The sequence below is a fragment of the Vombatus ursinus genome, unplaced genomic scaffold (genome assembly GCF_900497805.2).
Source record: "Vombatus ursinus unplaced genomic scaffold, bare-nosed wombat genome assembly UNPS02014794.1, whole genome shotgun sequence".
Taxonomy (NCBI): domain Eukaryota; kingdom Metazoa; phylum Chordata; class Mammalia; order Diprotodontia; family Vombatidae; genus Vombatus; species Vombatus ursinus.
The window spans coordinates 21,494,627-21,516,752 of record NW_020954572.1 but is presented as its reverse complement, the minus strand read 5'-3'; the positions used below and the strand labels follow the sequence as shown (position 1 = coordinate 21,516,752).

The 22,126-nt window shown below is 36.9% G+C and overlaps 1 protein-coding gene across 1 annotated transcript in view; it reads left to right on the top strand.

Moving 5' to 3' along the window:
* KNL1 (kinetochore scaffold 1) overlaps positions 1-13,104 on the top strand; it is a 108,457-nt gene extending 95,353 nt beyond the window's left edge. Inside the window, 8 exon segments of the mRNA XM_027870199.1 lie at positions 337-376; positions 826-927; positions 2,696-2,796; positions 6,363-6,431; positions 6,834-6,943; positions 7,137-7,255; positions 10,455-10,577; positions 11,453-13,104. Coding sequence (XP_027726000.1) covers positions 337-376; positions 826-927; positions 2,696-2,796; positions 6,363-6,431; positions 6,834-6,943; positions 7,137-7,255; positions 10,455-10,577; positions 11,453-11,567 — 779 coding nt within the window. The 3' untranslated portion in view covers positions 11,568-13,104.
* Positions 13,105-22,126: the final 9,022 nt, after the last annotated feature.

The following is a 22,126-nucleotide window of genomic DNA, read 5'->3' as shown; positions in this document are numbered from 1 at the left end:
ATTTTAACTGAGAAAAGTTTTCTCGGTGCATAATTTTATGTAATAATAATCACTTTATGATTAAAGTGACTCATTTTATGTAGCACATTTACAGCTTAAAAAATACTTTTATCACAGTACTTCTCTGAGATAAGTAGATGTAGATTAGTAGATATGCACACCCTAGTTGAACAGAGGTAGTCACCTGGGATTTTCAATAAAATGATTTTCTTGTGTGTGTGTGTGGTAGAAAATCTCTGGACAATTCTCTTATTTCCTAAGAGGTGTTAATAGAAAATGTGTTCATTAGGAATATAATATTCTCTCTCTCTCTCTCTCTCTCTCTCTCTCTGTCAGAATTAGAACAGTTACAAGCTGAAGAAGAGGAACTCAAGAGGTAAGCCTTCAATTTTTGTGTTTGCCAGTATAGTGCCAAACTCCATCAAACAAATGGCACCCTGCCTCCAGAAACTGGTTTAGTTCCAGACCAATTTGGGGGTATGGGTCTTATTAACTCTTCCTGTTTCAGAGCTTCTGTTTTCTTCTAAAATCATTCCAGAGGATCACTTCATTCAGTTGATGACATTTTTTGAAACTGGCCTTACATACAGTATTATTCTGGATCTGTCCTAAAACAGACCAAAACCTCTCTGTCAAAACAATCTTTAAAGATTCAAGGCTATTAACAAGGACATTCACCAGACTTTTAAACTTCATGAGGAGGAAAATTGTGAAGACTAAGTATTTCTCTTCTTGTCCCATAGTCCACATCTATTGATAGATTCTGGAGTTTATACTAAAGTTTATACTATCTTTCCCTGAATATCTGATTTTTTTTTTCTGCAGGAATATATCAGAAGTGGAGATAGAGAGGCAGCAGGCACTTGCCCAAATAAACAGTCTAAGAAGAGAAGCAAGTAGAACTAAGGAGTGCCTGGAAAAATTCAAGTATGGAAAAACATCTCATCTCTTTAATTAAATTCAACAAACACTTATTAAGTGTTTCTCTTGCTTCACTGCCCCTTCCTCACACTCCCCCTTCCATTTTCTGGAACCAAGAGCCATGATCAAATCAACTCTGCACTTATATCCAGATGGGATGTGTCAGACTATGTCCTCTGGCCCCATTCACCTTCCCTGTAACTTTCCAGATGAAAGTGCCCCTTCCCTGGCCACCATTTCCCCATGAATTCCTTTAAGGCAGGGACTTTGTTTGCATTTATAGTGGTATCCCTGCTGTTGAATAGATAGTAAGCACTTGATAAAGGCTTTTCATGCATCCATTCATGTCATTGTGGTAGGTACTAGGGATACACAGATAAAAAATTATGTAGTCCCTTCCTTTGAGGAACTTGCATTCCATAGTGGGGATGCATGTAAATACCTAATTAAATACCTAATTAAATCCAAGGTAGTTTAAGAGGGAGCAAGCACTTAACAACAGAAAGATAGGTGGAGGCACCTTAGCTGAACCTTATGGAAAGATAAAGATTCTGAGAGGCAGGGAGAGGAATGTTCTCAGCAGAGGCATAGGGTATGCAGACCTCACTGCTGAATTTGGAGAACCTTGTCTGGTTTGCCTGGAATGTAGAATGCATCAGAGTCATGCGAAACAAGCCTGGAAAGGTGGCTTGGAGGCTGACTAGGGGAGTTTTACATGCCAGGATGAGGAAATTTGTATTTAATTCTAGAAATAATAGGGAGCTTTAGAAAAACATGGAAAGACTTGCATTAAATAACGAAGAGTGAAATGAGCAGAACCAAGAGAACATTGTATATACAGTAACAGCAATATTATTCAAAGAATAAATGTAAACAATTAAGTTATTTTGAGTATTTTAAATACTCAGATCAACTACAAAGGACCTATGAAGGAAGATTCTACCCATATCCAGAGAACTGATAAATAGAAATATCTATAGTATGACTTTACATATGCACACACACATATGTGTCTTAATGGTGGCCTTTTCTAGTGTAAGGTCTGAGGGAGGGGAAAAAAAAGTACACAGCAGAAAACTAAAGAAAACTCAGAAAGAAGCACAGAAAAGCAGGGTAGCTTTGAAAACAATGTGTAGTATATATTATGTTGTTTTGTTTTTGTTTTTTAAAGTAAACTGTGAAATGGAGATTCATGGTTTCATATTGAATCCCCTTTTCATGTTGTGCTATGTACATGGAAATGATGTGGGATTTTGTTTTGTTTTTTGTGTTTTTGTATTTGAGTTCAAAATGAATAAAAATTTTGAAAGAAAGAATAGGGAGCCAGTGAAAACTTTTGCTCTTCTTTCTTTCAACATCCTAAGACTGTAGCATCACAGTACTTGATTTTAAATATCCTGTGTCACTTGCCCAGAAGAAAGAGTACACCTGATACTTTTTTTGTGGGATTAGATGTGATTTGGTTATTTTCATCTCAAAGAAAAGAGAGGCAGCATAACAGTAAATAGCCACCTCAGAATCACAGAGACCTATGCTTACAGCCCACCTGTGACCCTAGGAACCTGGCCAAATCACTTACCTTTTCTCTCAGTGCTCCAGGAAGCCCTTTCTTAGGCTGTAAGTAACAGAACATGTGCTTAACTGCATTGCTAGAGGAAGTTTCCTTATTGGAAGTTCCCTCTACCAATGAAATTTCAGGTTCATTTAAAGAAAAATTATTCCTGAAACTGTTAGTTTGATTTTTTTTTTTTTTTTTTTTTTTGGTAAACTCTAGCTGCTCAGAGTGGGAGATCATTGAATGGAGTGATAGCCAGGCTGTATTCACTTTCCTTTATGACTCAATAGAGCTCACCATCACCTTTGGAGAGCCTGTGGGTAAGTAGCAAAAGCAATCTGATTTTATTTTACAACCATTTATATGTGAGGAGGAATACATCATAAAACCCCATGATTAAATTCATTCAGGATTCAAATCTTAATTTTAAATATGGAAAGGAATAAAAAGCAATATGGTAGCAACATGTGCTGATGCTGCAGGCTCACATAAAATAAAACATTTGTTGATTGAAAATGTCATCATTCTAGAACTTTCACAGGTGTTTACCTGTTGCTTACAAAGTAGAAACTAATGCATGGATGGACAAAGAAATTGTTTGATTCTATCTTTTTTTTAAACTTTTTCTATTGCTATGAACTTGATAAATATCAATAAATTTGAACATTTTCTTGTAAAAAGAACAGAAAAGGGAGTAGCTAGATGGTGCAGTAGATAGAGTACTGGCCCTGGATTCAAGAAGATCTGAGTTCAAATCTGGCCTCAGACACTTGACTCTTACTAACTGTGTGACCCTGGGCAAGTCATTTCACTCCATTGCCTCACCCAAAAAAAAAAAACAAAAACAAAAACAGAAAAGGTACTTCATGTGACATGATTGCATACAGCTTGGATTTCTCATTTTTTTTTTTAAAGTATATATTGTATCAAATTTAAAACAGTATTTCCAACACTGCTCTGCTTGTCTATATTGTCTCCTGGACTTCTTTTCTCTGCTATGTTTTTTCTTAATGTTTTGTTGATATTCTTTGTTTTGTATGATTATTATTACTTTCACACACTCTTAACACTTTCCCTACCCTTCACGAAATAAAAGCACCCCCTTTCCCCCACAATAAATAATTATATACAGTCCAAATGCACACATTAACTGTGTCTGAAAATGTGTGTATCCTTCTGCACCTTTAGCCCCTCCCCATTCTGCTGAGGTAAAAAACATTTATCATCACCAGTTTTCTGTAGTCATATTTCGTCATTGCAGCTCTTAAGTCTTTCAGTTTTTTCCTTTACAACATTGTAGTCATTGTATAAATTGTTCTCCTGGTTCCATTTATTTCACTCTGTTTCAATTAATATAAGACCTCCAAGGTTTTTTCTAGAGCTAACCCTTAGACCTTCTTACAGTTTATAATATACCATTAAATTAATATGTCATAATTTGTTCAGTCACTTTGATGGGCATCACTTTGTTTCCATTTCTTTGCTAAGAAAAAAAGTGTTATTATAAATTTTTTGTGCATTTGGTTCCTTTCTTTCATTTCTTTGGTCTGGTGTTCAGTAATTATGTACTGAATCCAAGCATATGCATAATTTAGTGATTTTTTCTGTATAGTTTCAAATTGCTTTCCAAAATGACTGAATCACTTCACAGTTCTACCACCAGGGCAGGGGATTTAGAGAGGAGAGAAATTCTGATTCTATCATCTTCTAATATTTTCAGAAAAAATTAACTTCAGAAACATAGACTTACCTAAGTTCTATTGCTAGGCAATGTTAAGTCTCACCTAAGGAAACCAGGTTGGTGTTAAGGAATAATTTTCCCATATTGTGACTTGGTCCTGACATTGCTTCCCTGGTTCAACCAGGGTGATAAACCAGGATATTAATTCAGATGTGAAATGTTTTGTAAAAGAATTATAGTATTTTAGTGAAATTCTCTATCTCAGTTCCTTCATTTTACAGATGAGGAAACTAAGGCTCAGAGAAGTTACATGACTTGCCCAAGACATACCACTTGTATTTGTGCTTTGTTTATTGTACTGTGCTGAGATTTCTTGAAAACATTGATCCACCTTGCATGTATTTTGAGACTTTTAAGAGGCAGTGTGTATAGAATTCTGGACATAGAGGCAGAAATTTGTGTTAGAATCCTTCTCTGGTACTCACAGTGTCTGTGACCAGAGCCTCAGTTTCCTCTTCTGCAAAATTGAAAAACATCCAAGTCACAGGGTTATTAGGCTTAAATGAGATTATTTATATGTATGTATATAAATTACTTTGCAAAGCAAAAAATCCTATAAAATGTCAGTCATTCACAATCTCATAATACCAAAATTGCATGTTACTTGTGCCCAGAATCTTGTTCAATGTCAAGCATTAAAAAAAAACCTAGTAGAAGATTTTGGCTTATATAATGTCTTAAGAAGCATTATCTATTGATAGTGATATAGATGATGAAAGATTTGCAGACCTTTTGGAGCATAATATGTTCTTGTCAACTACCTTAGCAGAATTTTCTTAAATAGTGAAGCAAACTTCCCACCAGCAAACTTAGCATACATTAGATGTAGATGACAGATGCTTATAGTCCACTGTGTAAAAGTCATTAATAATGTTTTGAATGGTGCTGACAAGTCAGCTGAAAGCTAAAGTAAGATGATTTTCTAGAGGGCACAAAAAATACTTCAGAGAAAACCTCCGCCTTTGCTGAGTAATTTTGCAAAAAGGCAACTATATTACATTCTCAGGAGGTAATGAATATCTTTTACTATACCTAAAAATAAACTGGCACTTTTTATTGGTAACAAAGAATTGAAAATCGATGCCAATGGGTGGGGGGATAGCTAAATAAAGTATGGTACATGAATATAATAGAATAACATTGTACCATAAGAAATAATTATTATAAAGAATTCAGAGAAGCTTGGAAAATTTTGTATGAACTGATGCAGAGTGAAGTAAGCAGAACCAGGAACATAGTAAACACAGTGACTGCAACCACATAATAATAATAATAATAAATTGAATAATAATAATAATAAATTGAAACATAACAAAATAACAAATTGAAATAGCATGCTATTTGATTAAAATACCAAACTTGGTCCCAGAGAAGAGCTGAAAAATTGTACCCACCTTCCTTTATCGCACAGGTGAAGGACTGTGAGTGTAGAATATTGTATATGCTGTTAGTCATGGTCAACATTTTGGGTTTTTTTTTCTAAATTACTTTTTTTCTCATTCTTTTTTTAATGAGATACCTAGCTGGATAGGAAAAGGGATATATGCAGGAATGCATGTGATGTAAAAATAAAAGGTGTTCCCCAAGAAGACATTGGTTAAAAAATAAGAATAAGATGGTATATGGGTCTTTATCAATAAGGTAAGAGCCATGAACACTTATGTAGTCAGCACCAGTTTGCCTCTGTGTTCTTATATCATTTACAGCTAAATCTTTATTATGTCTCAGTAATTGAATATTAATAATAATGCCCTTGAACAATTAAGAAAAGGTTAAATTATTTTCAGTATTTTTTTTTCAGTATATTCTAAGAAGCATATGGTATATGTTAGATTTCCCTCAATTTTTTTTTTAAAATCTCTTCTGTAAACATACTCGACCAAAAATCTGGAGAAAAAGTAAAAGCTGAAATCATATTGTTTAATCTGGTAGTTATTTTGGTAAGGACTAAACCTGTGATTTTGCTGGGATAATCCAGGTCCATCAAAGTTTTAAAAACTTTGGCACTTAATAGGTTAATTCAGCTAGCTAATCAAACTTCTCTCTGCAAAGCTACTTATTTTATGTAGTTGAGATTATGCTGCACAAGTGATTTAAAGGTAGTAAAAGAGTTAGGAATTGACATTTTCTTCTGACTTTTCCTAGATGGTCTTCCTTTCCTGAGCAAAACTTGCAGAAAGATTGTTGACATAAACTTTGAAACTCTGCTGCATGGTATGACTTTAAACATTTGTTTCGAAAGTTAGAAACTTTCAAGTATACATTACTCCTTGAGGTCTGTGCCTCAAGGGCTGTTGCAAAATTAATACAATTTGAAATTTCTGTGTTTGAATCACCGTATAGAGATCATCATTGTGGGTCTTAGAACTTTAAATAAAATAACTTTCTTATGATTAGTCCCAAGGAGTGATTGGTTTTGAGATTTTTACAGTTAAATCTTACATAAGTATGTCCTACATTATCCAAATCAACAGTTATCAAGTGTTTCTTTCACATGACTAAAAATCAGAATGAAGGGACACTCATTTTCACAGAGCTTTTTGAGATTGCTATCTAGTCATCTATAAAGAACAAATTTATGTGAAACATGAAAAATAATTCTATTTATTTTTGCAGAAAATAAAGCTCCCCCATCATCACTGTTAGTGCACAGACTCATTTTTCAGTTCATTGAGGATCAGGGATCATGGAAGAATAAATGCATAACACAGCATCATGTGCCTAAGGTAAAGTCTAATTGCAAAATCCCAGGAAAAATAAGTAGTTTCATCTGCCTCTAAAGGCTGACCTAAAACTGGATACAGAATTGGAACTTCTGAAATAGTAGTCCATCTTGTTCAGGGGCTTTGAACTCCATGGAGAAAAGTCACTAAGGGTAAAAAATTATTTACAGTCTCATTTATCTTGCTGTTTCTCCAGATGCTACAAGAGATTTCATTGGTAGTAAGTCGTTGCAGACTTCTGGGAGAAGAGATTGAATTTCTAAATAGATGGGGACCAAATTATAACCTCATGAACATAGATGTGAATAATACTGAGTAAGTAGTTATTAGAGAAACCTACTATAGTTATTATTATTGATTTTAATGTTGATTGTGCATCCAAAGTATGCTTACATTTAGCTCTTATAAGGCAATGCCACTGGGTATACTATTATGAGTATTACCTGCATAAGCCTGAAATAATTAAATTACTATGCTTTAAGCCTCCTGATTCTATCCTATTTTATCACCACCCCAGGGCACTACCTCTATTTCCTTTGGTACTATTTTGAATCATAAATGCAATTGTTTAATTTGCCAGTCATAGCCCCAAGGAACCCTAGTCAATCAGCAAACATTTATTTGGTGCCTACTATGTTCCAGTCACTGTGCTAGGCTATCCAGGTACAAAGAAAAGAAATAGTCCCTGTTGTAAAGGAGCTTATATATCAGGGGAAATAACGTGTAGGTATACACAAGATAGATATAAGGCCAACTGGCATTTGAACTGACTCTTGAAGGAAACTAGAGATTCTATTTAGTAAATATTCAGTGCCTACTCTGTGTTGATTCCAAAGAGAAGAGTGGGTTTTGGGGAAAAGATAACAAGTTCTGTTTGAATATGTTGCATTTGGGATGCCTATGGGACATCCCATTTTAAATGGTCAATAGGCAATTGATTGAAGCCGGACTTACACTCAGGAGAAACTAGAGCGATGTATAGAGATTTTGGCATCATCTTTATAAAGATGACAAGGCTATGGAAGACAATGAGGTCAACAAGCAAGAGAGTGTAGAGACCCATTGTAGGCTAAGGTACCATGGCTGCTATGAACAAGTAAAATCAACAAGCATTTATTATGTGTTTACTGTGCCGGGCACTATGTTTAAGTGTTAGGAATACAAAGAAGGCAAAAACAGTTCCATCACTTGGGAAACTCACATCCTAATTTGGGGAGACAACATGTAAACAACTCTATACATAGAAGCTACACACAAGTATACTGGAAGTGATTACAGAGGGAAGGCTCTAGCGTTGAGGAGAACCAGTAAAGGCCTCTTGCAGAAGGTGGGATTTGAGCTGAAACTTGAAGGAAGCCAGGAGGTGGAGATGGGGAGAACATTCCAGGCAGAGGGGATCACTAGTGGACATTCAAAGAATTGAGAAGTAGAGTGTCATGTGGGAGGAACAGCAAGGAAGCCAGTGTCACTAGGAACATGGGATATGCTTGCACTATTTCTCTGCCCATCACAGTACACTTAACTCTCAGGTTGTATGTGTACTGCATCACAGTTAAACAAAAAATGAAGAAAGTATCATAAATCTTTTTTCACCTTAGTTTTATGTTTCTGTTTTGTTTGTAGCTAACTTAACAGTGATTCAGTAATTTCTTGAAATCAGTCTTCTCTAAGAATACCATCTCCTTCCAAACTAGATGAAGTCATTCCGTTGGAGTGACTTTAGAATATGTTTTGCTGTTGTTAAAAGAATAGTCACAATACTAACCCTGTTGCAGATGTTCTGCCTTCTGTTCTTTCAAGTCCCTTCAGAGAAGAAAACATTGTACATCTACCAGTTCATTTTACTAATGAAATGGAGAGAAGCATAGCCAAGTACTTTACTGTATCTTTGTCCTGTATATCTCAACAGGCAATTTTTTGACATCTTTAGCATGAGGCACTATTGTTTCTATCCACTATTTTCTTTCTCTTCCCCCTTACTCTCTCTTTCCTCCTTTCCTTTTCTACTTTTCCATGCCCTATTTCTTCTCCCTTTCCTCTTCTCTCATGTTGTTTTTTAGGCCTGTCAAATGTCACTGGCAAATATTGCTTAGTCCTAACTATGGCACTTTGGGTAAGACCTCTAACTAGGGCTTAGGCCGGGAGAGGGAATGAATGGAGCACTGGACCTGAGTGGTAGTTCCAGGAACATAGTCACCATTTGACAGCGGTATGACCGGGAGCCCATATTAACCTAATTCAGTTTAGCTAGCATTTGTTAAGTTATCTACTCTTTGTAAGGTACTGGGGATGCAGACACCAAAAAAAAGATAGTCTCTGCCTTTGAGAAAGTTACCTCTTCTGGGAGGATACATTATATACACAGATAAGTAAATAGAAATCTCTACAAAGTTGCACAAAGTCATTTCAAGAGGGAGAGAACACTAACAGCTGGGGGATCAGGAAAGGCCCGATACAGGAGTTGTGCTTTAAAAGAAGCTAGGATTTTAAAGGGGAATGTATTCTAGGCAATGAGGGAGCATGTAAAGGCATGGAGATGGGAGATGTCATGTTGTGTACATAAGCAGCTAGGAAGCCAATTTGACTAGAAAAGAATATGCATGAATGATGAATAATATGAAATTATAATGGAAAGGTGGGTGGGAGCCAGATTGTGGAGGGCTTTATATGCCAGACTGAGGATTTTGTATTTTGCCTTAGAGGCAATAGGGAACCACTGAAGATTTCTGGGTAAGAGGGTAGCATGACCAGATCTGTGTTTTAGGAAGATCTATTTGGTGGCTGTGTGGATTGAAGAGGGGAATCATTTCTGGGTCTTGGTTCTCACATTGTCATACCAGGCTATCTTACCAGAATGATGTAAGGACAGATACTACACAATAAAACATGAATATAAAAAGCTAATCAGGGGAAAAGGCAATATAAAAATCTAAGGCACTACTATAAAAATATTGCAAAATTAGTGACCGATTTTGTCTTTTGTTAGATTCACAGAATCTCCGAGTTAGGAGAGAAATCAGAGGTATCTTAGTCCACACCTTACTTGAGCAGGAATTCCTTTTATAACAGCTTCTCCAAGAAAGCCTCCAGGGATGAAGAGCTCACCATTTCCTTCACTTGTAGAGAGTTCTAATTAATTGCTAGTACTGTAATTTCCTTTTTTTTTTTTTAAACAAAATTCTGCCTCTCTTATGCTTTCACTATTACTAGTTCTACCTTTTAAATATAAGCAAACACTTACAAATCTATTTTCTACAGGACAACTTTCAGTTACTTGACAGTGATAATGTCCTCACTAAATCTTGTCCTCTTCTAATTTCACTTTTCCTCATTCAGTCAAGATTAGGGCCTTCTGTGGAAACAATCTCTGAAAACTCATTATTAAGATCAGAGATTACTACTGAAAATTTAAAATGATTGTAAAAATAAAGAAATACTTGTGATTTCTCAAATCTTTAAGATTAGACCAGAATAGCTAATGTGATGGGATCTGTGTGGGTCTTGTCTTTTACAGAGTGAAGCTCTTATTCTCCAGCTCTGCTGCTTTTGCAAAGTTTGAATTGACACTGACTCTTTCAGCCCATTATCCATCTGTCCCATTATCTTTCACCATTCAGAACCTCATTGGGAACATTGAGTGAGTAAAACAAAGGGGGAAATATGATAGGGCTCTGTTGCTAAATTCCCAGCATTTCACTTGGAAAACCCTGAAATTGATCCATTGAGGCAATGTGGAAGTGAGCTGGGAGCTTATCTTGGCACATTGCCTCATGGCAAATGGCTTCTTTGCCCATCTCTAATTTAATTTTGAAGTGTTGCATCTTTTAAGACCTGCTATTATCTACACTGTGGTTACATATGATGATGCCCCCAATAACTCGTTTTTTAGTGAGGTGCTGTTGGGCTCCAGGGCTTAGAGTTGCATATTTTACATATTTTTGCCTGCTAGGTGAAGTATAGTTTTATATTTCCCAACCACTCCAAATTCTCTCTTGCATCCCTTTCACTCTTTTTGAAGACCCCATACTAGTGTCCTTCATGAAGCTGAGCTAGACTGGTAGAGTCTGAACTTTTTCTCACTCTAATATCTCTGGTGGGGAGTCTGGTATGTATTTGGAAGAATTCTACATGTCCATGAAGTCAGATTCCCGTAAAATCTAGAGCCACCAATCTCGGCTCTAGAAACTGAACTGTTGGCACATGCTGCAGAATCTGAGAAGTGTGTACTTATTGTATTAGCCCAACCTCTCAGCTGTTGATGACGAGCCAAGTCAGACTCTGAGATGAAGTGAATCTTATCCATTCCTTAAGCTTAGCCCTAATGAACTAAGAGATGACAGACCCCCAGATATATCCCTGCCAGAAAGTGCCAATAATTCTTCTAGTGGTTAGACACTTCATTTTTACCCAACTGACTACCCATTTGTGACTTCTAATGCTCCATTAAAAATTAATCCCTTGAATTGAGAATGAGTTTTCAGAAAAACTGATTTCTCTTTTTGTATTTCCCAGCCAAGATAAAATTGCTGCCATTTTGTCTAATGTGCCACTGGATAACAGTTACCTGAAGACAGCAGTCAAGTACATTTACCAAGATCTCCTCCAAGACCCTCATCTTCATCACTAGAACCACCACTAGAACAACTATAATGATCAAATTTTTTCCCACCACCTGCTGTTCAGCTTTGGCTCTCTTTGGTGTATTGGAAGCAAACTTGATAGAGATCTTGCTAATCATATTATTTTTATATTTAAACTATATAGTCAGGGATCATATGTTCACCTCTTTATTAGCGTCTCTTTCTTAGATTCACTACCAAGAGAATGGTATACTGCTTTATGCTAAGGCAATTGGATACCTAGGGAAAAATGTCTTTAAACTGTGGTGGAATTTCTGAGCTAAGATGAGCAACCTATTGGACATAAGAAGGAAAATCATCACAGAGAATATTATCTTCTGCTGTCTCCATATATTCTGGCTTCTGCCTGACATCTTGTTTCTAATATGGAAAAATTGCATTTCCCAACATAGCGACAGTGCTAAAAACTATCAAACTCATTTTTTTTCCATTTCAGGAATATTACTTCCAAAAGGGAGAACAGTGAGCCCACAATTATTAAAATGGGTCAATCTTTCCCAGAGGGACTGGCTTCCTCTAATTGTTTTTGTATAGTGTCTGCTGGTAGTATCAATTTTCTTGACTATTTAAAGTGTATTCTAGTGAAAATTCATTTTCACTTGGGATTGTGTAAATATTAATTTGTGGTACTTAAATGATAGAGTAATAGGTTGGTTCCCTTGTCTTAGCCTAGGCTGTTGGCCTTTTTCCATTTTGCTGAAGATTGCTTCATGACAAGATTACCATCTTTTTGTTAAATCACCTTTGCTCTTCATTTGACTACATGTCACATTCATAACTTCTTCTCAATTCTGGAACAGGTGGTAATAGCAAAAGTCTGAACTCCATGCTAAAAATCTAATCTTCCATTATAAAATGAATGATATTAGATTATGAAGTGTACAAATTTAGGCTCAAAAGTAAATGACTCCTTTTCTATCCATGCCTTTAGTGAAATACTGATTGTGTTCTTTTAAATGATTTCTTTTCATTGTTAAGAAGAAACTAATTAACATTACATTTTGTTTTTACTATCCTCCCCTAGAATTGAGTTTTTGCTTCTAAGGCCAGGTTAAAGTCTTATATATTCCACATGTAATCTTCATTTGATTACTTTTTAGTTATAAAACAGAGGTTAATTTAAAAGGCCAAGTGGTTTTCTCTCTGCAGAAATCAGATTTCATTTTTTAAAATTTTATACAAAGACACAAAGCTCATTTGCCATGAATATCACCATTCAAGTTCACTTTCTCTATGGGCTCCTTAGAAAACTGCTCTAACATCATTCACAGTATCATCTTGCTATATGTTATCCCCACCTGTTCCATGAGTCTCATATTTTTATTGGGGGAGGGGAGGTTTAGTTTCTGTAGCCCTAAATAGTAGAGTTCTGTCTTTTGTATGATAGTAATTGCTTATGAACAGCTTCAAAGGAAGAATAAATTGTGTTATAGTAATAGCCTCAGCTTTCCTAAGCTCATTTTTTTTTGTTTCAGTATATTTATAAAACTTAACAATTTTTCTGCACTTGTATTTGTTGAAAGCTTTGGCTGTTTGTTTTTATGTAATTATTTGGTATCTTTTCCTTCAATGATTGGAATAATTTTGTACCATTAAAAGATTGGTTGAAAGTATTTAGTAGTAAATAAATAATGTCTTTACGTAATGGACTTCTGAGGAGTCCTTTGGAGGTAAGTTAAAGAAAGCAAAGGGTCACATAAAAACGCTTAGCCCCTAGTTAAGTTTATAGCTATCAGGAGTCACGTGGAAATAAAGCTGTTTCAAGACACTAAGAGAAAATTTTTCCTGTAATTCAAGGAATGTGTCATTTTTCTGAGCTCAGATTAGGATTTGAGAAGGAAAGTCTCAGGAGCTAACTCATTCCCACTGTTTTGAACAAAAGCCATATGCTCCAATTTAGACAGATTCTTTTTGCTAGTTTATTGCCAATCATATTTATTCCTTAAAATTCACAAGTAAACAGATGTTTACAGGCCTGTGCTAGGTATCATAAGGCAAGCAGGAGTACAGAAGACGAAGGTCATTCCTCTCAATGAGTTTATACTATAGTTGAGGAAACAATGTGTGCACATTTAATTCAGACATTTAGTGGGTACCTCCTGGGTGAGGGGACATGAAACAAATTTAAGATATTACATGATTGAGTACAATTTGTGTAGTAAAGACAATAAATACAATAGGAATTTAAAGATGGAAGATATTAATATACACTGAAGAAACTAGAACGTGTTTTATTTAAACAAGAGATAGAAATTGGTCAGGGAAGACATTTTGAAAGGAGAGAATGGATAGTTTGAATAAAGGCATGTAGATGAGAATAATAAACATTCTAAGATCATTATAATGATGATAAAGATTAAACAACTATTAGCACAAAATAATTCCAATAACACAAAATAGACCTTAAATTACCTGATTGATGGGTTGGTTGGTTTGTCTGTAGTAACCAGCATTCCCATTTAATTTGAATTGCAGCCAAAAGTGCTTTAGTTGGTGGCAAGGTGCCACAAGTGCCTAGACAAGTGGGGAACCTGCAGCCTTGAGGCCATGGATTGACTGAATGGATTCAAAGGACTGCACTTAAGGACCTAGAGGGCCACATGTGGCCTCAAGGCTGAAGGTTCCCCACACATGCAGGAGGAGACTTTTAGTTGCTAGTTTGGTACTATATATACACTGACCCATTCTTCCTCTGTAAATATCTTTTATTTTTTGGATTTGGCCTCTAATTTGTTTTTCTTACAAATAAAATTAGACCCTGCAAATAAATTTGGCTTTAAATGTACAATCACAGAATTTCAGAGTTGGAAAAGACCTTATACAAGGTCTGTCCCAGACAGACTTGACAAACAAGACCTAGAAATAAATACAATAGCCCTGTGAGAAACCTAAGATCACAAACTACTGGAAGAAGGAATCCCTTTCAGTGGGAACTGCTGGGAAAACTGAGAAACAGTTGGACTAAAAATAGACCAGCATTGTATACCACATACTACCTAAATATCATTAGGTCATGTCATTAAAAAATTAAGAGAACTGTAGCTAGGGGTAAAATTGATAAATTAAGACATGAAGATAAGGAAAAAACTTTTAAGTGCTTAAAATTAAAAAGGTTTTGTATGAACAAACCAACATTTAGAATGACATAGCATGAGAAAAATCTGCATTAAACATCTGATAAGTCTGGTTTCTAAGATACATGGAGAACTGACTCAAATAGAACCAAGAACCATTTACCAGTAGATAAGTGGGCAAAGGTTTTCAAAACAAATGAGAAATAGGGGAAGCTAGGTGGTGAAGTGGATAGAGCTCCAGCCTTGGAATCAGGAGTACCTGAGTTCAGATCCGGCCTCAGGCACATAACACTTACTAGCAGTGTGACCCTGGGCAAGTCACTTAACCCCTTTACCTAACAAAAACCAAAAAAAAAAAAAAAAGAAATGAAAAATAACCACGTGGGAAAATACTCCAAATCACTGATAATTAGTACGTAAAAAAAATTGAAAGTTTTACCCCACACCCATCAAACTGGCAAAGTTGATAGAAGGAAACAAGCCCATTCTAAAAGGAAAGCTAAATAGTGCAGTAGATAGAACATTATGCCTGGTAGTCAGAAAAATTCATCTTCATGAGTTCAAATCTATCCTCAAGACAGTAGGTATGTGACCTGGGCAAACCACTCCAATGCAAAAAAACTGAAATGGGATCACAAAGAGTCAAACACTACCGAAACAACAAAAGGACCGAAGAAATTTAGCCACACAAATAATGGAGTTGTGATTCAGCCCAACTGTTCCCAGAAAACAATTTAGATTTGAAAAAAGTTACTAATCCATATGCTTTGACTGTCATCCCCACTATGGGGTATGCACCCCAAAGAAGTCAAAACCTTAAAGGACTTACACATACCAAAATATAACAACACTTTTTTGGTACCAAAAAATTGAAAAGCAAAGTGTGTGTTTATTAACTGGGAGATGGTTGAATTGAAATATGTGAATGTGATAAAATATTGTTGTATTATAAGAAAAGAAATATGAGGGATTCAGAACATGGGAAAAATATGTATGAACTGATAATGAAATAACCAGGAGAAATAATATGAAATAATTACAATAATATGTATTTTAAAACTAGACAAAAAGACAAGTCAAACTAAATGCAATGACCCAGTTTGAACCCAGGAATCATATCATTATGGATACAGTATGTGGTAGGTGCAGACACAATTGCTGTATTGGTCAATTATCTTTGACTTTGTCCTTGTTACATGGAACAGTAAGGGGTCTGAGGAAAATTATTATGATGGAAAAAAGTGCTAGAAGTTCAGAATGAGACAAAATTTTAGGAGTAGCTAATGTGGATTTGTTTTGCTTAGCTAATTTGTTACAAGGGAAGGCTTTTTATGAGGGGCAGTGTGAGGAGGCTGTTAGTGGTAATGATTAAAAAAAGACACCAATGAAACATTTTTAAATAGCCCCCAAAAAAGAAAAGTCCAGAGGTATCACCAAAAAGCAGTGTTGGAACTACTATGTTTACAAAAAGACAAGCTGCGCATAATAGAGATTCACTTTGTCATAGGCAACTCTCTTTTTATATAAGAAAATGTTGATATTTCTTGAAATTTGTCAAGTTCATAGTAAGAAAAAAAAATTAAGTGAAAGCCAGTAAAAATGTAAAAGAAAAGGTGGCAGAGGTAATCTAGGACAATCCATAGCTGAACAGGAATCACTATCAGTGTCACTGACAAGTGATCATCCAGTCTCTAAGTGCTCAACTGGAATAAAATAAAAGTTAGGAAGCAAATAATCACTATGCTTTGCTTTCCTTTTAAATGTTTTTATTCTGAACTTACACACTGAAATAATTTTTTTCATGTATAGCAGAATATAGATGACTATGAAACTATGGGCCTCCATATTTTATTCTGCTTGCTTTTCTTAAAGTTTTTATAATAAATTATACATATTACCTTCAAAACTGTCCTGCTCATACTTCTTTCAGAATTTCTGTTCCCCACTCATTTTTAAACTGTTTCCAATGGCCCTTTTATAATTATGTAATTGTATAATTATGGTGCTCCTCACCCCCACCCCAACTTTTATAACAAATAAGCACAGTAAAACAAAAGGAAACCATACATTTTGGCCATATCCAAAAATGTATGTCTCTTCACCTTGTGTCCATCTCCTCTCTGTCAGGAGATGAGTAACATATTTCATCAGAGGGCTTCTAAGGATGTGGTCATGGTCATGGCATTGATCAGAGTTCTGAAGTCTGTCGAAGTTGTTTTTCTTAACAATGTTGCTGACCTTGTGTAAATTGTTCTGGTTCTGCTCACGTCACTCTGTTCAAACTACCCAGTTTCTCTGAAATCATCTTTTTTTGTAATTTCTTACTGTGCAATGATGTTCTATTGCATACACATACCACGATGTGTTCAGCCATTACCCAGTTGTCCAAGAGGCAATCTGAGGCACATTATAGTTCTTTGCTTGCGGCCCCCACCCCCCCATCCCCATTTTGCTCTCCACTTTAGGATCCTCAGATCATTTTGCTTGCCACCATCCTCTTCCTCTTACTGTCTTCTTAACTCAGTCTTCCCTATCCCTGTTTTTTTCTCCTATTATGTTTGACATTTCAATGCCCAACTACATGTATGCCCAAGCCTCCTATGTCCATTGCAGATGAAAGGTTCATCTGATGCTCATTTCCCCCACCCCTTCCTCCATATTTATATGTTCTCACACATCCCGATTATGAGAAGTAGCAAGTCCCACCCCCTTATTCCTTTCTCTACTAGTATATTCCTTTTACCTTCCTTTCTCTTTCCCCTTTTCAAGTCCTCAGAGTAGAATCAGTCCACTCCCACCCCAAACTGTGTTTTCCTTATTTAATTCTCTCAATATCTTTGGAATACATTAAAGTTCTAAAGGGATATTTGTTTCTTCTCCTCCTTTCTGAATGTTAGCACCACATCACTGTATAGCTCCTTTCAATTGTTCATAAATTTACCTTTTCAGATTTCTCTTGACTCTTGTATTTTTATTTCAGAGTTTCTGCTCAGCTCTAGGCTTTTTATCAGGAATGTTTCAAAGTCCTCTATTCCATTAAAGAAACTTTTTCCCACTGTAAAATTATATTCATCTTTGCAGGGTGATTCTTGGTTATGAATCTTATTTTTTGCCTTTTGAAATATTATATTCCAAGATATTTTCTTGTAGAAGCTGCTAGTTCTTCTGTGATCTTGACTATAAACCCTTGGTATTTGAACTGCTTTTTTCTGATGTTCACAATATTTTGTCTTTGACATGAGAACTCTAGGTTTTGGCTATGACATTCCTGAGACTTTTCCTTTTGGAGTACCTATCAGGAGATAATAAGTGATTCTAAAAGATCTGGGCAATTTTCATTTATGATTTCTTGAAATATAGTGTCCATGGACTTTTTTTTTTTAAATCATGATTTTCAGTAGTCCAGTGATTCTTAAATTATCCCTCCTTAACCTGTTTTCTAGGTCAGTTTTTTTTTTTTTAATATTAGATATCTTACATTTTCTCCTACTTTTTCAATCTTGATTTTGTGAAGATTTCTTGCTGTCTAATGGAGTCATTGATATCTTTTTGATCTAGTTTTCAAGGATTCTATTTCTTGGGTAAGGTTTTAAAACTTTTTAAACTAAGGTTTACTCTCTTCTAAGCTACTTACTCTCCTAATTCTTTCCTCAAAAGCTTTTATTTCATATTTCTTGTTTAATTTTCTTTAGATATTCATATAGTTCTTGTGGAAAATCCATTTTTTTCTTTTGAGTCTCTTGTAATTGGGCAGGTAGGTGGCACAGTGGATAGAATGCTGGGCCTGGAGTCAGGAAGACTTATCTTCCTGAGTTCAAATCTGGCCTCAGACACTAGCTATGGGACCCTGGGTAAGTCACTTAACCCTATTTGTCTCGGTTTCCTCATCTGTAGAAGGAATTCCTGATCTGGAGAAGGAAATGGCAAACCACTCCAGTATCTTTGCCAAGAAAACCCCAAATGGGGTCACGAAGAGTCAGACACCACTAATAACTTTTATAATTGTTACATAGTTACTCTCATTTTAGTATATTTCCAGATTTGAAATTTTTTAGTATTGGTTGGTGTTTTCTTTGATTTATTCATCTCTCCAGCTTTGGTTCCTGAACTGGGGCTTTGTGCCAAGGCCAGGTTCCACCTCCTATTCAATTTTTGGTAGGGGTGATTGGCCCTGAGTCCCCTGGCCTCCTATGTTTACCTGTCTTCTGGGATTATAATCCCCTGGATCTTGGAGGTTCAGAATTGCTGTGTCTTCAGGGCCTTTTCTGGCATTTCAGAACAATGGACCTCAGAGCCCCTGAGCCTGGGGTGTTCCGTTATGAGAGCTATGGTGCCACCCTAGTAGGTGCCCGCTGCTGCTCCCAGGGCATGGTTAGTTTTTGGACCAGCCTGGGCCTTTTTTGGAGAGTTCTCCTCTTTTACTGCCTCTGAACATAGGGTCTTGCAAGCTATACATATCTGTCCTGTCTTTAGTGGTAAGTCATCAAACATTTACTAAATGCCTACGATGTGCCTGTGCTAGGAGTCAGGGATACAAATACAAGCAAAAAGAAAAGTCCCTGCCCTCTAGGGGCTTGCATTCTAACGGGGGAAGATTGCTCATAAAAGGGAACTTAAAAGCAGAGGATGGCAAAGTGGGAGAGGTACCTTCTTAGGGGCATGGTATCAAGGTCTAGAGAACCAGAACCAGAAGAGGAATGAAGGTCTGGCTGGCCTAGGAAGGAGTTCTGAGCGGAACTTGCCACTGGAAGAAGGGACCTGCAGAGGGATCTTCCAGGAGTAAGAAGGCCACAGGGGTGGAAGGAACTTCCAAGGTGAGAAGGCAACTGAACGATAGCAAAGTCTGGAGGGCCAGAAATGGAGGCAAGAGAGAGATGAGAGGCTCTCCTGGGCTACCACTGGCTTTGCTAGCCCTTTTCTATTGTCCTCTCACTTCTGGCTGATCTCTTAAGCAGTTCTGGGCTAGAAGTAGTTACTTTAATTTTTCATCTGATTTCTTGATCTGTATTCCATATGGTGCAAACTTCAAGGTTTTGCTGGGATATGTGAGAGCTGAGCAGTCTGTCTGCCATTCAAGAAGCCATCTTTATGCTTTTCTGTGCTTTGCTTTCAAGACTTTTCAAATGCTACAGGATTGATCTATCTTCTCAGCTCTGGCAGGATATTTATAACAGATGGAAAGTGACTTGCCCTACGTGAAAGAGGACCTTAAGGGGTCTTGACTTTTTAATCACCCCATCACACTGCAAGATAACTTTTAAGGTGAAAGGATGAGCCCTCTATCACATGGTGCTTAGCCTTTTGGGTCTTGGAAGGGTTTAAAAGCAGTTAGACCCGATCTCAGTGGAACATTCTAGCTGTTACTGTCAGTTCCAACTGTCCCTGACCATAAGCTTTAGAATACAGCTCCTCTTGTTACAATTTCTCTGCCTTGTTTTCTTTTCCTACATTTATCACAAATATCCTACATTTCACTTGCCTCAGAAAAAGTTAAATGTTAGAGGGCGAGTAACTTGTTCAAGGATTATATGCTGGGAAAGAGCTTCAAAAGTAAGGAAGAATGTCAGTTTCCTATACCTGTTTCTAAGCCCACCACTCAAATAGAACTGCTCTCTCCAAAGTTACTGATGATTCCTCAATTGTTGAATCTGATCATTTCTCAGCTGTAATCCTTTCAGCCTATATGCTGCATTCATCATTACTGACCACCTCTCTCACTGGATACTCTATCCTCTCTGGGTTTTCATGACCCCACTTTGTTCTCCTACCTGTCTGATGGCTCTGTCTTTGGGCATCACCCACGTCATGCCTCCAATTATTCTATGAGCTCCTTGAGAGCAGGGACTGGTTTTGTTTGTCTGGTTGGTTGGTTTTTGCTTTTCTTTAGATCTCCAGCACTTAGAGGAATGCCAGGCACATAGTAGGTGCTTAATAAATGTGTGTTGACTCACTGACCACATGTTCTCCAACCAGGTTCTTCTTCTAGACTCTCCCTCTCGGAAACCTCATCAACTCCCATGGATTTAATTACCAACACTGTGCATATAACTTACAGGTCTATATATCCAATACCAATCTCTTTCCTGAGCTACTTTATCAGTTGCATACTGGACATTTTGAACTGGATTTCTCATTGACATCTCAAACTCAACATGTTCATTACAGCATAAGAAACCCTGAACCATCTGAGGGTGAGTTCAAGTCAGCCAAAAATGGTAACTAAGTGACTGTGGTACAGTCGAGGGAACCCTGGGCATGGATTCAGGAAGACCTGAGTTCAAATTCAGCTTCAGCTATTTTGTGATCCTGGGCAAGACACTTAATCTCTGCCTCAGTCTCAACTGTAAAATGGGGATAATAATAGCACCTTTCTTACAGGGTTGTCGTGAGGATCAAATGAGACAACTGTAAAAAGCACTTAGCATGGTGTTTGGAGCATGGTAGCTGATATATAATTGCTTATTCCCTCCTCCTTTCTGCTTTGGTGCTAAACAAAGGCAGGGATACAAAGATGAAAAAAATAAAGCCCTGTCCTTAAGGTAGGTTATAATCTAGTTAGGGAAACAAGACCAGTGTACAGATGATTATAATACAAACTAGACTGTAAGTGCATAATAGAAGTGTCAAGTAAAAGGTCCAAGGACACAGAGATTACTTCCACTTGGAGGAATCAGGAAGGCTTTCTGGGTGGGCAGTGAGATATTACAAGAGATATTGCAACAGGCAGAGAATGGGGAAAAGGAGATGCATTCCAGTTGCTGAAGACCATTGATCAGAGGCAAAGGGATTGTCATTGGAGGGCAGTCCAGTTTCATTGAAGTGGGTAGACTTCTAGGCAAGATAGCAGAGCAGCCCAATTCCTACACATGTACTCCAGAGAAGATAATACAAAAAAGCATTATACCAAATAACTACTAAGAAACAAAGAGAAAAATCAAGTAAGTTCCCTCATTCAGCTTTGGGTGGCAAAAAAGGAATACCCAAAGGACCACAGGCACTCAGAAGAGGGCCAGCCAGAGGAGCCAGGCAAGGTAACCACAGCATTCAGAGCCCTTCTAGCTTGGTCCTGGAGTGCTTCAGCCAGGAAGCTTCAGGATAGTCAAACACATTCTCTATGCTGGCAGGAGAGTAGCTAAGTACCTGGGGGACTGACAGCTCCTATATCAAGGGGGCAGTGATCAGTCCACATGCTATAGAGTCTCTGAAAATTTGCAACAAACTGACATGGGCTTTCCCTGATGACCTTGCGGGGTTCTGTTCCCAGAGGATATGGGGAAGCCTGGGACCTGCCAGCACTTTATACAGTTATCCCTTCCATATTGAGACTTTTCCCATCACAATTTTGATATATCACAGGTTGGGATAAGAAATTAAATGGGAATTTTGGGGGAGTTTTGCAAAAGCTGTAGACAACACAGAAAAGGTTTAGAAACTCAGAAATTCATAAAATACATGTATAGTATTATATAATA